The following is a 15,514-nucleotide window of genomic DNA, read 5'->3' on the forward strand; positions in this document are numbered from 1 at the left end:
CACCTACTGCCTGGCCTACAGTAGGCTTTCCAGAAGTACTAGAAACATTAAAAAGCATACATGACCGAAGCTTTCAAAATCAAATATTAACGACATCCAACGTTAGCGCTTCAATAAACCTCTATTTCGAACGCGACCCACAGGGCGCTCCGAAGGACCCGTTCCGACTTGCACTTTCACAAACGTTGACGATAAATGCGTGTATCGTCGGCATCTGCAGCGCAACGCCGCCCGGGAAACGCGGGCCTACCTTCCCCGCCCTCGCTCGGGTCCGGGAACCGCCCCCCGGACCGCCCGCCGGACCCCACGCGGCGGGAGAACGGCCGCAGCGCGCAGGCGCAGACGCCCTCCCGGCCCCGCGCCGCCCGTTCTCCAGGGGCGCCCCCTGGCGGCGGCCGGGCGCCTTCCGGGCGGAAACGGCTACGGTAGGGCCCGGGGCGCACGCGTGGGTCCCGGGGTTCTCGCGAGATTTCGGGGAAGTGGCCTCTGGCGTGGACTTCCGGTGGTGGGGCCCCCGGCGCTGGGTGCGTCAGGGGGAATCCGGGAGCGCCGGGGCCGCGGGGCCGCCGAGAGGGCCGCGGGGCGGAGCGGGGCGCTGCGCGGAGGGCCGGGCTGGGCCGGGCCCCGCCGTGGCCCGCCGCCATGGACCCGTTCCTGGTGCTGCTGCACTCGGTGTCGGCCGGCCTGTCGAGCAGCGAGCTGACCGAGCTCAAGTTCTTGTGCCAGAGCCGAGTGGGCAAGAGGAAGCTGGAGCGCGTGCAGTGCGGCCTCGACCTCTTCTCCGTGCTGCTCGAGCAGAACGAGCTGGACCGCGAGCGCACCGGGCTGCTGCGCGAGCTGCTCTCCTCCCTGCGGCGCCAGGACCTGCTGGGGCGCCTGGACAGCTTCGAGGCGGGCGCGGCGGCCGAGGTCTCGTCGGAGGAGCGAGGTGGGCGCGGGGGCCGGGGGGGGGCCCGGAGGCGGGTAACCGGTCCTGGGGGGGGGGGGGGGGGAGCGGGCGAAACGCCCAGTTCGCAGATGGGAGAGCCAGAATCCCAAAAGCTCACGTACTGTGTCTGGGTTGCAAAACGTGAACACATACACACCCCGATTCTTCTGGGTTAGTTGGAAGTGACTCCGGTTAAGGAAAGGGTGTTGCCCACCTCCTCTGGGTAGAGAGGAGTGGACAGAGAGGGGGGGTCAGGAGCCAGGGGAACCTGCCCCGCTGCTTTTGGTTTCATTCTGCCTCTGGGAATGCCCCAGCTGACCCTTTACCGCCGTGTGAGCGCCGGACAATGGCTCTTGGGCAGGGGTTTAGTGCCCCCGACACTTCACGTACTTAATTTTCGCGGTAGCCAGTAGTTAGGTCCTGCCGTCTAGTCCTATCCCGGTCTTACAAGCCAGAGGACAATGGCTGGGACGCGTTAAGTGACTTGCCTAAGATACACTGCCAGTACCTACCAAGGACTCAACTGAGGCGGCCTGGGGTACGCGGGCGGGATTAGAATTCCGTTTCCAGGGACACTCAGTTGAGGAGGAGATCGTTAACGTGATACATTTAAGAAGCAGTCCCCAAAATACAGGCGATCACATTTTAGATTTACGCGTGTCCGTGTGTGTATGTATGTTGCAGGAGAGCGCGCCAGAGGTGGGCAGGTGTGGGCGGGTTGATACGGGGTGACTCTTCGTCTTTCGAGGATGACAGTGTAGCCTAGCGGTTGGGAGTGGACCCTGGCACGAGGCCATCAGGGTTTCACTGTCTGGCTGTGCTGTTGTCTAGCTGTATGACCTCAGGAAAATCACTGGGCTTCCCTGTGTCCCTCCCCCTTCTCCAGCTTCTGGGGGCCGCGGACATTCATTCTTTGGCTTATGGCCACGTGTCTCCAGTCTCTGCCTCCGTGGGCACGTGGCTCCCTCTTCTGTGTACTTACAAGGATTCTTGTCACTGGATTTGGGGCCTACCTGGATAATCCAGGATGATCTCCCAAGATCCTCAACTGAATCACATCTGCAAAGACCCTTTTCCAAATAGATCACCGTTCACAGTTCTGGGGATTTGACGTGAGCTGGGGGCCACCGTTCAACCCACGACAGGCCCTCCCTCCGCTTCCCCTGTCCCGAGCAGTTAGCTCCACGACGACCCCTTCTGCGACGCCCCAGCCAGCACGTCTTTGGCAGGCCGCACCTCCTGAGGAGCGGTTTGGGAGTGGGGTTGGGACAGGGTTGGAGGCCACCCTTGGGCTTTCCGGGACGTTCTTCCCCCGGCCCCTGCACTCCTGGATGCCTTCAGCCTGCACGAGAGGACCTCTTGTCTACCCAGCGCTTAGGTTGGCCCTGAGGAGCCCACTGAGAAAGTAGGGTTACCTGTCTTCTAAAGGGCTCCCCAAGTCCTGGTAAATCGTTTTGTTCTTTCCACAGACCTGCGTGCAGCCTTCGACATCATATGTGATCACGTGGGGAAGGACTGGAGAAGGCTGGCCCGCCAGCTTCGCGTGTCTGACGCCATGATCGACGCCATCGAGGAGAAGTATCCCCGCAATCTGACGGAGCAGGTGAGGGAGTCGCTGAGAGTCTGGAAGAACCTCCACAAGGAGGACCCGGCTGTGTCCCACCTGCTGAGGGCGCTCAGGGCCTGCCAGCTGAACCTGGTGGCCGACCTCATCGAGGACGATCAGCAGGCCCGGAGCCTCGAGAGCGAGACCAGTCGAGGTGGCGGCACCGGCACCGCGTCCCTGACGTCACGGGACTCAGATAGGCCGTCCTCGGGGGTCCCCTGGTGACCCAGCGGCCCTTCCCCGGGGGCCTGAGGGCATCGGCACAGCCCGAACTTTGGTTCCCCCGCCAAGCTTGACCACGTGCCTTCCATGCGCCAGTGCCGTGAAGTCCTAGCCGTGAGCCGGGACGAGGGACCCGGCGCCCGAGGCCCAGAGTGGCGTCTCCATCAGAGCTGGCATTCACTGAGCATTTGCTCTGTGCCAGACGGGACTTGGGCGCGTACAGATGCTTTCGTTCGTTCCTCATGATCGCTCCCGAGAGGGGGAGTCTGTTGTCCCATTAAATGAGGCCCTGCGGGAGGAAGTTTGGGATCCACATCCAGCACACAGAGGGACGTAAAAGTCAGCGTCGTCACTGCCGTCACCATACAGGTGGGGGGACAGTGCCGAGGCCCGCGGCCGGGCGGTCGGCAGCCGTGGGAAAGCAGGGAGTTGAGCCGGGGCCGTGAGGCTCCAGCGTCCACACGGGCCCACAGGGTCGTTCTGTTGCTCCCAGAGCCGGCCAGAGGCTTTGAGGCCGTCCGTGTAGACCCGTGTACCCGGACAGGTGGCGTGGGGAAAGCTGGTGGGCTCGTGGCCCTTGCGTGTGTCAAGGGACAGCAAGGCTTATGAGGACGGCCGGGAATAACACTGTTAAGTGCTCAGGGATGATGGGTACAGAGTCCGTGCTCTACAGATGTTCGTTCTTAGAACTATTATGACTTCAAAATCATGACTATCAAAATCACTGTTCTGATAACGGATTTTAGCCAGGGAGCTGGATCCTGTAATTGTAAAGACGGTCTTTGTGCTTCGGAGGTAATCCTATTAAAGCCTGTGCCTGTACAGTGAGAAGCTGCACAATACAGAGAATTTCCCTCCCTGACGATGATCTCGTTTCTCATGTTCTCGAAAGTCCCGTCGGGTCAGTTTCAACATCCCTTGTGGCTTATCTGAGGCTGAGCTGGGAACGGCATGGCCGCTCTTCATAACGGTTCCAGGAGCCGCCAGCAAGGGAGCTTTTGCCACCTCTCGCCAGCCCCTGGCCCGCCTGTCTCTGAGAGGCACCAGAGAGTCGCATGGCTGTCCCTCGTTCGGGCCTTCTGGCCACGGCCTTGAGAAAGCCACCCGTGATGTCCTTCCGTGCCACCTTGACCTTAGGCTAGACCAGGCGGCCCTCTCGGCAGACCCCGGACACCTGGCCGGGAGCACAGGTGTCAACCAGTTCCCGGGTTCGGGCGCTGCCAGGGGGCTGAGCCAGTCTGGGGCCCGTGCCACCGCGGCCTGGCCCTGCGTCGTGTGCCGGGCGTGTGCCCCACGTGCCAGCGCACCTGCCTCTTGGAGCCTGTGTCAGAGCCGGTTCTGCGGGTAACAGACATCGTCACGGCCCGTAACTGTCGGCGGCTTTGCTGACAAGTAGCTTTGGGCAGCAGGTTTTCCGGAAGATGTGCCCCTACCTGTAGGACAGGCAGACTTCAGAGGTCCTCCGTCCCCTCAAAGCCGCTGAGATGTGCAAGTGCCCAGACACCCTGACATCCACCCTGTGCCCCCCTACGTGCCTCCCACCCCTGGAAGGAGCCCCCGACCCTCTACACCAGGTGCTCTGATAGGGGCCTTGACCTGTGATTCCCGCACGGGGAATTTTCCGCGGCTCTGCCGCTGCGTCCCGTCTCAGTCCCGCGCGTGGCGAGGCACCGGGGTGGCCCTGGCACCCCTGTGCATGTGGTGAGTGGGGAGGAGCACGGGCTCTGGAGCAGCCTCACGGGACCTCCTCTCCAGGCCCGGATCTGAGCTCCGAGACTCGGGGAAGACGGCGGGTGAGGAGAGTCTCCGTCCTGCTCTGCGGGGCCGTGCGCGCCACCCGCTCCCCAGGACCCGCCAGCTGGGTGCCGCCGGGGCAGAGCCCTGGGGCCCGGTGACGGGGGTGAACCTGCCCGACAAGCTGCCCCCGGGAGATGGTGGCTCAAGGCCAGACGGAAGCACGGGTCCCACGTCGGTGGCCAGGAGGCCCCCGCCGAAACCAGCGCGGGGCCGGGCATCGAGGGGCCATGGCAGGGCCAGCAGTCTGCCCGCGGGTCCCCTGCCTCGCGGGACGAAGGGAGAGTGTGTGGCTTGCGGCAGAAGCACAGGGCTGGTGTGGGCGCGGCGGGCGGGGAGACCCACGGCAGACGTTTGAGAACGGTGGTTTTTTGGGTGATATTTAGACTTCCTGTATCGTCCACGTTTTCTGTACGTGTGTTTTCGTCATCCACCAGATACAGGTAACGGCTGTGCCCTGGGCCGTCAGGCGGGAGAGGCCCCAGAGAGCAGGGGAGCAGGGGGGCTTTCCAGTCTGACCCGGGTCGGGTCCCGGCCTCACCACCTTCAGAAGCGACCGCTAGATAAGAATCAGGCGCTTGCCCAAGTGCGTGGCGGCTTCTTCCTCAGGCACCTTAAACGTGAGCGGTGACATTTCACCCAGAGCCCCACAGGTTTGTCGAGAGGCTCTTCCGGTCCCTGTGACCTCACCGCACTTGAGCCCGGCCTGTGGCCTCTGGTCCTGGGATGTCTTCCCACCCCCCCTCCCCCACCCCCGGGTGATTAGAAACACTGCTTCGGGGTAGAAGGTCCTCTGGGTCTATGGTAACCGCTGCTGGGACAGAGCTGATTGACATCTGATCAGAACCATGACCTTTGTGATGGCGAGCGGCTACCAGGTTTAGACAGGAATTTCTCGCGGCAGCTTCACAAAAAAAGACGATCCGTGTTCCATTTATGTGTTTTGCGAATTTTTGGGGGGTGACACGTATGCCTCCAGCGAAGGTGTGCGCAAGTCATGTGGCTGACGTGGAAAGTAAGGTTAGAGCCGCATTTTGCGACTTGGTTCTTTTTGTCCTGAGAAAGATGCGGGGAAAGGCCCAAACGTATGTGCTTTTGGGGAGATTTCAGGCCGGCGAAAGGGAGTTTAGTCACGTGTTTCCTGGAACGAGGGGTCAACCCCCTAGTCTCACGGCCCCGCAGATGTCCCCACATCACCCCCCTCCCGACCTCCCCTTCCGCCCTCGCCGCAGCGGGCCCTGCTGGGTTATGGACGTGGGTGCCCAGGGAGCTCCTTCAGTCACCCCCCCCCCCAGGCCCTTCCGGGCTCCGGCACGGAGGCAGGGGTTGAGGCCATCGCACTTCCGCCTTCCTCCGTCGCGTCTCTCGCGTCTCCCCAGCAGCCCAGGACCACTACCCACCCCCCCACCCCGCCTGAGTGGCACCTGCAAGGTCCCGGGTGCCGCCCACGGTGTTTCTCTGAGGCCCCCAGACGCACAGTGTCAGCTGCCTGGGGAACACACCTTCTGCCATGCTAGCGAGCGTTCCCAGGCCCCAGGGGTGAGGTCACGGGCATCACGAGTCAGACGTTATTCTGCCCACCACACTCAGACTTGGCATCCGCCCCCACCTGTGCCCAGTTCTGTGCCCGGCACCGTGATCTACCCGGCTGCCTGAAGGAGCGGGCCGGGCCCCCTCCTGCCTGGGGCTCGCTCCCACACCCACTCCAGGCTACCTCCCGAGCCTCTCCTTTCCACCCCCCTTCTGCCTCCCCCCACGACGCCCTACCCCTTCCCGGGAAACACCCTCCATCAGCAGCCAGAAACAAGCAGAATCATACTCCAGACCCCTGACTATTCTTAGAAATGGCAAGCTCCCCGCGTATTTTTAGTTTTCTGTTTGTATTTCCATGAGAACTACTCTGAGTCACCTTGCTGACTGCTTTCTAACCACATGACTCTGTGTGCATCACGTTCGGAAGCCGCCAGCATGACCGGGAGCAGCACGTGTGCACGTGCAGGTGGCCGGTCACCCCACATCTGCCGAGGGACCGGCAGAATTGCCACAGGGAAAACGTGCAGTTGAGATCCACCTGCCTTGAAGGAGCTGCCCTCAGCTTCGTAAGTCACCGAGTTAAGTCACGGTGGCAAGAGTCACACGTAGGTATCAACCACCTGAATCGTCACCAAGGAACAGAGACCCATTCAGTGCCAGAATGGAGTCCTCCTTGAGCCAGAGCCACGTGACCTGTGGACGAGGCTTTCGTGGCATGGCTGGAGTGGAAAACCACCGTGGGCCTTTCGAGTCACCCGAGGCGTCAGGTGCGAGGCCTCTCGATGTCCCAAACCTGCCTGTAGACACTAGGTGACCATCTTGCTTCAGCAAAACGTGTTTCATGGGTCAGAGCAGCTGGAGACAGTAGAGTTCGGGACGTGGAGGCTGGGGATGGTCATGCAAGATCGTGAATGTGCTCGGTGGCACTTAAAAATGGCCGGAAGTGTGAATTTTACGTACATTTTACCATTAAAAATCACATTAAATTAACGATGCATTTAATTACAATATTAGTCCAAATTGTGTGTGTGTTGTGGGCTTCTCTCTCCCTGATTTGTAATTCTGTTGGCATTTTGTAGTTCATGAGGACAGAAGCGTGAGCTTCTATCTGACCTTACGTGCGTACGTATTGAGGTAACACGATTACAAATAAAATCTTGCTCATCGCTGGGAGACCGGGTCCCGGCCCTTCCTCCCAAAGGGGTTTCTGGCTGGAGAAACCCAGCTCCAAGGGTCCCCGGGCCCCGAGGATCGAGCTCTTCTCTTCTGCAGCGTCATGACGCGGGAGGGTTGCCCGGCCCTGAACACCCACCCTCATCCGCTGTGTCCTCCACCTGTACCTGCGTCCCTAGTGGGCCTGAGGCCCTGCTCAGACACCCCGTCGGATGGCAGCCTCGCCTGCCTGCGGCCCCCGCTCCCCTGAGCGCGCAGCAGGGAGGCAGTCGGGCTGTGACACCGGCTGGGGTGGATGCAGGCCGGCCGGCAGCCTTCTCTCTGGGGCCAGGCCACCCCTCTGCCCATCGCTGACGCCAGTGCCCCCAGCCAGCGTGTCCCAGGGTGACCGAGACCCAGGATTTGCCTAGTCCCATGGAGGTCCGTCCGGGGACCCGAGGAGGTGCCTCCCACGCCCTGAGTCACCGCAGGCCACCCCAAGGGTCCCTCCCGCCAGGCGGGGTCGCAGCCACGTGCGTAAGAGCGCACACCTCGTGGCTGTGGGCTGTCCGCTCCGTTCACGCGTCCATCCATCCATGCGTCCGCCCAGTAGATCCCTAGCGAAGGGCTAACGGCTGGGACTCGGCTGTCCGCGCGCCCTTGCAGCTGGGTGAGCCCACAGTGGCGCCCCAACTCCACCCTCCCTTCTCACCTGAGAAGCCCCGCCCCCCCCCAGCCCAGGGCTGCCGCAAGACTCAGAGACGCGGTGTCGTGTCCGGGAGTGACGGGCACATCGTAAAGGCCACTAAATGCTCTTTTCATTGTTCCTGAGTGGCGGCACGTTTTAAAAAGACTTGTCTTTATACCAGGTTGGCTGGGTCAAAACACTCGTGAGTCACAGGTTCGATCCTGGAGGTCTTGGAGGCTCCGACGCTGTCTGGGGAACCAGCCCCCGTGCCTCTCAGCCGGCCGCCGAGTCCTGTCGGTGGGTTCATATTAGGACAGCGGGAATGAGGAGTCCTGTGTCGTCTGGCCTCACTGGTGCCGTCTGTGCCCCAGACCATAAACCAAAGACTACAGGAAACAGAAAATGCACATAGATCGACAAGAGTAGGAGACTCAGTCATCTGTCACCTTTCAGGGAGGCACAGTCTCCCCAGAAGGCTGGCCTGCGGAGTCCACTGCCCGGGTTCGGGTCCCAGCTCTGCTGTCCTGTGATCACAGTGACAGCACAGCCAGGGACGAATCTCATAGTCGCTAAATCAACTCGCCCCGCCTCGGGGCTCCCTGTCTCATGAGCTACCACTCTTTCAAGAAACTCTCTAAGCCAGTTTGGATGTTCTGGTATTTGCAGTGAAGGGGATCACATGGGAATTTAGACTATGATAAAGATGATGTTTCAAATGAGAAAAAAATGAGCCACAGGGTAGGGTCTGTAAGGAGAGGTCATTGGGCCCTTACCTCCCTCCTTCTGCGGTGAAGCCCAGGCCACGGGAGGTGTGGAGGGGGAAGCTGTGAAGCAAGACTGGGCCGGTGTCTTCGTCATCTGGAACAGGAAGTGGAGGACCATCAGATAAAAGACTTCAACAGCGCAGGAAAGAGTATCCAATGGAAAAAAGACAGTCTCTTCAGCAAGTGGTGCTGGGAAAACTGGACAGCGACACGCAGAAAAATGAAGCTGGACCACTTTCTTACACCAGACACAAAATAAAATGGGTGAAAGACCTAAACGTAAGACGGGAAGCCATCAAAATCCTCGAGGAGAAAGCAGGCAAAAACCTCTTTGACCTTGGCCACGGCAACTTCTTACTCAACATGTCTCTGGAGGCAAGGGAAACAAAAGCAAAAATGAACTATTGGGACCTCATCAAGATAAAAACCTTCTGCGCAGCAAAGGAAACAATCAGCAAAACTGAAAGGCATCCGACAGAATGGGAGAAGATATTTGCAAGTGACGTATGAGATAAAGGGTCAGTATCCAAAATCTATAAAGATCGTATCAAACTCAACACCCAAAAAGCAAATAATCCAGTGAAGAAATGGGCAAAAGACATGAACAGATGCTTCTCCAAAGAAGACATCCAGATGGCCAACCGACACATGAAAAAATGCTCAACATCACTCATCATCAGGGAAGGACATCAAAACCACAATGAGATATCACCTTACGCCTGTCAGAATGGCTAACATTATCAGCTCAGGCAACAACAGATGTTGGCGAGGATGTGGAGAGAGAGGGTCTCTTTTGCACTGCTGGTGGGAATGCAAGCTGGTGCAGCCACTCTGGAAAACAGCAGGGAGGCTCCTCCAAAAACTAAAAATAGAACTACCCTACGACCCAGCAATCGCACTACGAGGCATTTATCCGTGGGATACAGGCGTGCTGTTTCGAAGGGACACACGCACCCCCATGTTTATAGCAGCACTATCGACAATAGCCAAAGGATGGAAAGAGCCCAAATGGCCATCAATGGATGAATGGATAAAGAGGATGTGGTGTATATATATACAATGGAATATTACTCAGCAATCAAAAAGAATGAAATCTTGCCATTTGCAACTACGTGGTTGGAACTGGAGGGTATTATGCTAAGTGAAATAAGTCAGTCAGACAAAGACAAGTATCATGATTTCACTCATGTGGAATTTAAGAAACAAAACAGATGAGGGACGCCTGGGTGGCTCAGTCGGTTGAGTGTCCTACTCTTGATTTCAGCTCCAGTAATGATCTCGAGGTTCTTGAGTTCGAGCCCCTCACCAGGCTCTGTGCTGTAAGCACAGAGCCTGTGTGGGATTCTCCCTCTTTCCCTTTCTCTCTGCCTCTCTCTCTCTCTCTCTCTCTCTCTCAAAATGAGTAAACTTAAAAACAGATGAACATGGGGAAGGGAAGAAAAATAAGATAAAAACAGTGAGGCAAACCCTAAGAGATACTTAAATACGGAGAACAAACAGGGTTGATGGAGGGAGGTGGGGGTGGGGGAGGTGACAGGCATTAAGGAGGTGACGGGCATTAAGGAGGTTACTTGCTGTGATGAGCACTGGGTTCTACTCTGAAACTAACACTACATGTGTTAACTAACTTGAATATTTTTTTAATTTTTTTTTTAACATTTATTTATTTTTGAGAGAGAGAGAGAGACAGAGCATGAACGGGGGAGGGTCAGAGAGAGGGAGACACAGAATCCGAAACAGGCTCCAGGCTCTGAGCTGTCAGCACAGAGCCCGATGTGGGGCTCGAACTCAACGGACCACGAGATCATGACCCGAGCTGAAGTCGGACACTTAACCGACTGAGCCACCCAGGTGCCCCTAACTAACTTGAATTTAAATGAAATAAAGACAAAACAAAGACTTCTCATGCCAACTACTTAGAGAACTAGAAATGTACTTGTCAAAGAAAATACTCCAATTGCCAACCCCACCCCTCACCCATGATTTCTCATCCCGTGGATTTAGTTGCCCTCGGTCCTGAATAGGTGATCGACCTGCCAGTGATACAACAGCGGCCTAACGCTCCATCCCAACGCCTACGCCTGTCCCCTCGCACCACATTACCACGTGGGCATTTCTCGTCTCGCGCCATCATGATAAGAGGAGTGAGGATAGGACAAGGGATTTTGAGAGAGGGTCCATGTTCTCATCTAATCGTTCTGTTCGTATTGTTAGTCATCTCTGACATGAAACATCAGCGGTGCAGGGCGCCTGGGTGGCCCAGTCGGCTCAGCGTCCCACTTCAGCTCAGGTCATGAACTCGCGGTTCGTGAGTTCGAGCCCCGCGTCGGGCTCTATGCTGACGGCTCGGAGCCTGGAACCTGCTTTGGATTCTGTGTCTCCTTCTCTCTCTGCCCCTCCCCCGCTCACGCTCTGTCTCTCTCTGTCTCTCAAAATTAAATAATAAAAAAAAAATAAAAAAACAAAACAGCGGTGCCTGTGTGCAGGAAACAGTATGGCGTGTGTGGGGTCTGGTGCTATCCACGGTTTCAGGCATCCGGCGGCGGGGGGACGGGGGGGGGGTCTCCGGAGGGGTCCCTCGCGGGTAAGGGGGCTGCTGTATCAACAGGTGTAGAAGGCGGATGGCCGCTTGTGAAATGGTCACAGACGAAGGAACTGAGAAGTTTAGGGTCAATAGCCTGTTCAATGTCATTCGTTCGTTGCCTTCTCAATAAGCATTGGCTGAGCACCTGCTCCATGATGGGCGAGGCCAGGATGGGATGCGCCGGCCGGCCGCTGTCCTGGGGCTTCTGGAGAGACAGAGCTAAATCCAGGAATCATACGATCCCACACGGAGGGGAGGCCCACGGGGCCGGGGAGGTCGCCTCTCTCAGGTGCAAAGGAAACGTGGCGGTGGGGCAGCTGGGAAGGGCGGGGGTACGGCAGTCTCTTGGAGGCTGTTGCAGGGACTGGAGGTCTCGTGGTGGTTTGGGGGACAGTGCCAGCTCTAAGGTTCCCCGGAGCAGGTCCCCGGGTGTCCGGGGACACTGGTCCTCGAGACCTGCGAGCCTCCCACCCCCCTTTAACACCTTGCTTTGTGGCGGAAACCAGTCCGAGCTTTGTTCCCTTTTGTTTCCCATTCCAGTTTTGCGGCTAGAACCTGCCAGGAGTTGGACTTCTGTCCTGAGAGCCAGGGGAAGGCCCCGCAAAGGCCGTGTGATCAGGTCTGCATGTTCCCAGCACCGCTCCGGCTGTAGGCTGGCCCGGAGGGAGCTCGAGGGGCCTCGCGGGAGCCGGGTTTGGAGGCAGCCAGACTGGGCCGGGTGGGGGGTGATGGAGGGGGTTTGGGGTAGCGTGTGGTGCCGGAGGGACGAGCTGGAACGGCTTCCGGGCTGTTTGGGCCTGGCATGCGTCCGGGGCACGAGACAGGGAAGTGCCCTGGAGGCTCGAGGGGGTGTTGAGTGGGTGAGGAGGGGCACCGCGGGGGTCGGAGTGAGGTCTTTGTGAGTGTGGGTGCCCACTGGCCAGGGAGGGGCCGGGGCCCAAGGTGCAGCATAGGAGTGGAACCCTGCACCTGCACCCCCCCCCCCAATTCCCCGGAGAATCTTCTGGAAATGTGTTCCAACTGCAGATACCAGGCCCCACCCCCAGAGAGTCTGATTCAGCCCTGGGTGGAGCCCGGTAATTGCCTCACTACCGCCTGGGGCAGAATGACTATTTAATCACAACTGTGAAGCAGCAGTCTAGTCGCCCTCGGCTCGGCCTCCCCCAAAGCCTGGCCGCCCCAGACAGGCCAGGAATGGGGCCACAGAGGGTGGTCCCCGCTCTGCCAGCCTCTCCCACCCCTGCAAGCCCAGAGCCGCAGGGGGCGGGAGGGGGCGTGTCCCGTGGAGGCAGGTGGTCACCTCCAGGGGCACTGGTGGCTGAGCCCGGGGGGGTTTAAAGCCCACGGCCCCCAGGCCAGGAACACACAGTGCATTCGGTGTTTGTTCTCTTTCAGGTTAATCTGAGAGGCTCTGTCACCCAATTTGTAAAACAAACGGGGTGGGATTCACCCTCCTTCCTCCCTGTCCCGGCTCGGGACATGGCTGGGCACTCACAGCCTCCTCACGAGGGTGGGCTCCAAGCCCTTCTGACTCCCCAGCCAGTGCTGGTACCCGCGGGGGGGAGTAAGGGGGGACCCCACTGAGGGACGGGTGGGCGCTGACCCCCAACCCTGCATTTCCTGTGACAAGTCACAAGCGGAGCTCAAACTGGAAGCCGAGCCTTCTGACTCCAAGGCCCACGCCAGTTCCGGGACACCTGTGTTTCCGAGAAGGGACCTTTTGAGTTGGGTTTCGTGGGATAAGTAGGAGTTCTCCAGACAGGGAGCGCTTCAGGCACAGGAAACAGTGAGTACAAAGGCCAGGAGGCATGAACTTGCAGAGAGCCTGGTGGGGCTGGGGCTGGTTCCTGGTGGGTTGTCTGCAGCCTGAAGGTCTATCTTCTGGACAGAAAGGAGCCGGTAACATATTGGAAGCAGGACATGATCGAATGTGAGGTTCACTTTACTGGAGACCCGGCGAACACAGTTGTTCGGTAGAAAATGAGAAAACCAAACACCGGCCAGCTTGCTGAGGGCTGTCCTTCAGTTTTGGGGCTGAGTCCCAAGGGAAAGGACGGAGTCACAGGTGCCGTACGGCTTCAGAAGGCCGCAGTGCCGCGGCTCAGGCTGTGTAGCCGCTTTGGATGTTTCCGAGGTGCTCTGAGGGCTCGCCTCTTGTCTGAGCTCCAAGGGAACTTGGACTGTGGTCGAGAGAGACTGTTTTCCCCCTTGGACAGGTAAGATGAACAGGTGCAGAGAGAGGCTGGTGATTAGCCCCCGGGGGGGGGGGGGGGGGGGCGGGGGAGGGGAGAGGGGGCGGGAAGCTCGCAGTAGGAAGTGGAAGGGTGAGGTCTTGGGTTACTCCGCCAGACCAAAAACCGGCCTGCCCTGCAGAACTTTCTAGTTCCCGGACCGGCACGGCAGGCCCCGGAAGTGGCCCAGTCCAGGGCGGGGGCGAAGCCTGTCCCGGCCCGCATCCTGTCCGGGGACTCCCAGGGAAGGTGTCCCCGCAGGCCGTCACCGGGAGTGTCTCTGCCCAGCGCGGGAGCCCCCCCAAAAGCTAAAATAAGGCTCGCGTGTGCTCCAAAAATACTCCGCTGAAAGGCCCAGCCAGCCAGCACTGGAAATAAGCCCGTCTGCTGGCTTCCCGCCCAGAGAAGCCCGGGTGGAGGCAGAGAGCCACATTTCCGGTCCCCACACCCTTTTATTTTGGGAAAATCAAAGCCTCCCCACCGGCCGGGGCGGCTTCGGTCCAGGCAGCTCTTGCTGGAGGACGTTTGGGCCCAGAAGGAAGAGGGTGGCCCTTCCTCCCACCCACACATTCATTCACTGGCTCTGTGACCGGCTCTTCTGTTCAGTGACCCTGCAGGCGCCAGGCCCTGCTCTGGGCATCGGGCTCCGGGCTCCGGGGGGGGGTCTGCTCTGCCCACAGGCTGTGAGATCGCGGGGCCCAGCGTCCCCGCGCGGTACGACGGGGACAGACCAGAGGCAGGTTCACTGTGCTGGGACGATGCAAAGGGACGATGCAGACGAGGTCGGTGCAGGGCACGCAGGAGCCCTGGCCCCACGTGCCGCCCTAACTGGGCCTTGGCCACTGGCTTCTGCAGGGTCACCTGCGGGCTCAGCCGAACGGGCCGGTGGGTTCCCCTCCGCCGCCTCTGACCTACGCCCCTTTAACATCACCGCATCTGCTCCAAACCTCTCTGGTTCTTCTTCAACCCCACTGCCGGCTCCCGCCCCCTCCCCGCCAGTGGCCTGGGCTCCTGATTCCGAAGTGAATGGAGACGGGCCGGCAGGACCCTCCTCACCGGGCCGCCCCAGCCCTGCGGACGCCTCTCTTCCACCGCACCCCGCACTCCTGGCTCAGATGCTTTCCATCTCTCTCCCGGAACAAGCACCTGGGACCCCTGTCTCCACCTCTTCTGCTCCAGGCCCCTCCACACCGGGCCTGAGGCTTCCTCCTGAGGGCCAGACCTGACCCTATTGTTTTCCACTTCCCAAATCACAGTGACCCCGGGGTCAGCTTGGCGGTTTTTGCCTCAGTGACATGCCGCCTGTTCCTTTATTTACTTAGCTTTTCCTTTATTTTTTTTAAATTTTTTAAATGTTTATTTATGTTTTGAGAGAGACAGTATGAGTGGGGGCAGGGGCAGAGAGAGAGGGAGACACAGAATCCGAAGCAGCCTCCGGGCTCTGAGCTGTCAGCACAGAGCCCGACGCGGGGCTCGAACTCACGGACCGAGAGATCATGACCTGAGCCGAAGTCAGACGCTTCACCGACTGAGCCACCCAGGCACCTCTACTTAGCTTTTTCTTTAAAGTGACTCTTTGAGGGGCGCCTGGGGGGGCTCAGTTGGTTGAGCGTCCAACTTCGGCTCAGGTCACGATCTCACGGTCCATGAGTTCGAGCCCCGCGCCGGGCTCTGGGCTGATGGCTCGGAGCCCGGAGCCTGCTTCGGATTCTGTGTCTCCCTCTCTCTCTGCCCCTCCCCCGTTCATGCTCTGTCTCTCTTTGTCTCACAAATAAATAAATGTTAAAAAAAAAAAATTAAAAAAAAAATAAAGTGACTCTTTGAGACTGGGTGGCTCAGTCGGTTAAGCATCTGACTTCGGCTCAGGTCACGATCTCGCGGTCCGTGAGTTCGAGCCCCGCGTCGGGCTCTGGGCTGATGGCTCGGAGCCCGGAGCCTGCTTTGGATTCTGTGTCTCCCTCTCTCTCTGCCCCGCCCCCGTTCATGCTCTGTCTCTCTCTGTCTCACAAATA

The 15,514-nt window shown here is 59.1% G+C and overlaps 1 protein-coding gene across 1 annotated transcript; it reads left to right on the forward strand.

The window, feature by feature from the left end:
- Positions 1-562: 562 nt before the first annotated feature.
- On the forward strand, positions 563-5,882 carry FADD (Fas associated via death domain). Its single transcript, XM_042906367.1, has 2 exons — positions 563-928; positions 2,398-5,882. The coding sequence occupies exons 1-2, from the start codon at positions 643-645 to the stop codon at positions 2,757-2,759; spliced, it is 648 nt and encodes a 215-aa protein (XP_042762301.1). The 5' UTR covers positions 563-642; the 3' UTR covers positions 2,760-5,882.
- Positions 5,883-15,514: the final 9,632 nt, after the last annotated feature.

Source organism: Panthera leo, chromosome D1, assembly GCF_018350215.1.
Source record: "Panthera leo isolate Ple1 chromosome D1, P.leo_Ple1_pat1.1, whole genome shotgun sequence".
Classification (NCBI taxonomy): Eukaryota; Metazoa; Chordata; class Mammalia; order Carnivora; family Felidae; genus Panthera; species Panthera leo.